This window comes from Penaeus vannamei, chromosome 14 (genome assembly GCF_042767895.1).
Source record: "Penaeus vannamei isolate JL-2024 chromosome 14, ASM4276789v1, whole genome shotgun sequence".
In the NCBI taxonomy this organism is placed as follows: Eukaryota; Metazoa; Arthropoda; class Malacostraca; order Decapoda; family Penaeidae; genus Penaeus; species Penaeus vannamei.
The window spans coordinates 2,346,659-2,349,158 of record NC_091562.1 but is presented as its reverse complement, the minus strand read 5'-3'; the positions used below and the strand labels follow the sequence as shown (position 1 = coordinate 2,349,158).

The following is a 2,500-nucleotide window of genomic DNA, read 5'->3' as shown; positions in this document are numbered from 1 at the left end:
CCCCTCTCTCCCTCTCCACCACAATTCCCCTACCCCCCCTCACTCCCCCCCTCCACCTTCCTAACCACCACTCCCCCTCTCCACCACAACACCCCTCCCCCTTCCTCACCACTACCCCCACTACCCCCTCTCCACCACAATCCCCTCCCCCTTCCTCTCCACCACATCCTCCCTCCCCCTTCCTCACCACCACTACCCCCCCTCTCCCCCTCCACCACAACCCCCCTCCCCCTTCCTCACCACCACTACCCCCTCTCCCCCTCTCCACCACAACACCCCTCCCCTCTCCTTCCCCAACCTACTGGTATCGACGTCGGTTTCGAACAGCGGCAGGAAGAACTGCGAGGAGTCCCCTTCGTCGAGGCAGTAGCAGATGTAGATGATGGAGAAGACGCTGAAGAAGATGGTGGTGGCGGCGCACGCCTTGCTGCCGCTCTTGACGTTGTCGTAGTAGAACCAGGGCGACCAGCAGTTCTTCATGGTGGCGGTTCTGTTCTCCTCTGTTCTCCTCTGGTTCTTCGGTTCGCCCGGGGGTTATGCCTTCTTCTTCCTGTTGGTCTCCCTCTCCGAGAACCGGTTCTTCTGTTCTCCCTGTTCTATCTCCCGTTCTGTCGTTCTACGTTTGTTCCTCTGGTCTCCTATTCTCCTGTCCTCCCCTTGTTCTATTTTCCTCCTGTTCTGCTGCTCTTCCCCTCGTGGCTCACCTCCAGAGACCTGCAACAAGAACTGGGTGTTAGTGTGTTGGTTGTACTTAACGGCATGATAATGATGATGATAATAATAATAATAATAATAATGATAATAATAAAAATAATGACAAAGAGACGATAACAAAACTGAAAGCATCGAAAAATTATCTACGAAAATGTGATACCAAGAATAACATAAAAAGTAGAGCAAGATTTGAAAAGGATTATAAGAACAGTTAAATAAAAGTAACACGTAATAACAAATATATCAGCAATAGCACTGTATGGGAAAACGTTACTGCAAATAAGATCAACACCAACAGTAACATTCACAAAGATAATTAAAAAAATCTAAAACCAATGAACAAGAAAAGCGAAAATACGACACAGGAAGCACCCCCCCCCCCAAAAAAAAAATAATAATAATAATAATAAAAAAAAAAAATATATATATATATAATAATAATAAATAAATAAATAAAATAATAATGAGCATTTATAAATTCATTCATAAACAAGGGGCAAAGGGCGAAACAAGTGACACAGCTCGAAGGCAAAAGACTTATTGAAATCAGAAACACAATCAGTTCCATAACGGAGACACAGGCATCGTCTGGACATAAGTACTTTATGTAGAAGAAGAAAGGGAAAAAATCTCACTATGATTACGGAGAAAAGGGAAGAGAATCAAACCACAAAAAGAAAGTAGTAGTAGTAGTAAGTAGTAGCAATAATAGTAGTAGTGGTAGTAGCAATAATAGTAGTAGTGGTAGTAGCAGTAGTAGTAGTGGCAGTAGTAATAGCAGTAGCAGTAGTAGTAGTAGTAATAACAGTAGTAGTAGCAGCAGTAGTAGTAGTAATAGCAGTAGTAGTAGTACTAATGTAAGAATCTCTCTCTCTCTCTCTCTCTCTCTCTCTCTCTCTCTCTCTCTCCCTCCCTCCCTCCCTCTCTCTCTCTCTCTCTCTCTCTCTCTCTCTCTCTTTCTCTCTCTCTCTCTCTCTCCCTCCCTCCCTCTCTCTCTCTCTCTCCCTCTCTCTCTCTCCCTCCCTCCCTCTCCCTCCCTCCCTCCTCCCTCCCTCCCTCTCTCTCTCTCTCTCTCTCTCTCTCTCTCTCTCTCCCTCTCTCTCTCCCTCCATCCCCCTCCCTCTCTCTCTCTTTCCCCACCCCCTCTCTCCCCCTCTCCCTCTCTCTCACCCTCCCTCTCCCTCCCCTCCCCCTCCCCCTCCCTCCCTCCCTCCCTCTCTCCCCCTCCCCCTCCCTCCCTCTCCCCCTCCCTCCCTCCCTCTCTCCCTCCTTCCTCCCTCACCTTCTCCCTCCCCCCACCCCCTCCCTCTCCCTCCCCCTCCCCTCTCCCTTCCCTCCCTCTCCCTCCCTCCCTACCTCTCCCCCCCTCTCCCTCCCTCCCTCCCTCCCTCTCTCTCTCCCGGAACACAAGTGGGAAACGTCCAAGTGGTCGAGAGGCGGCCATAACGAGTAAGGCGATCTCCCGCGCACCTCTTTGAGACGATGGCCGAAGGGGAAAATCTCATGTTTGCCAGAGAGATAGAGAGAGAGAGTGGGAGAGAGGGAGGGGGGGAGTGAGAGTGGGAGAGAAGGAGGGGGGAGGGGGAGAGAGAGAGAGTGGGAGAGAGGGAGGGGGAGGGGGTGTGAGAGTGGGAGAGATAGTGAGAGTGAGAGAGTGGGAGAGGGGAGAGGGAGAGGGAGAGGGAGAGGGAGAGAGGGAGAGGAGAGAAGAGAAGAAGGGGTGAGGGTGAGGGGGAGAGGAGAGGGAATGTAAGAGGGGAGAGAGAGAGGGAGTTGGAGAGGGAAA

General features: G+C 50.6%; 1 protein-coding gene across 2 annotated transcripts in view; it reads right to left on the bottom strand.

The window, feature by feature from the left end:
* Positions 1-2,500, bottom strand: part of pasi1 (pasiflora 1) — a 21,535-nt gene that overhangs the window by 13,858 nt on the left and 5,177 nt on the right. For both annotated transcript variants that reach the window (XM_027368507.2, XM_070129596.1), the window contains exon 2: positions 303-714. In XM_027368507.2, the coding sequence (XP_027224308.1) occupies positions 303-480 (178 nt within the window). In that variant the 5' untranslated portion in view covers positions 481-714. The remainder of the gene's footprint in view (positions 1-302; positions 715-2,500) is intronic.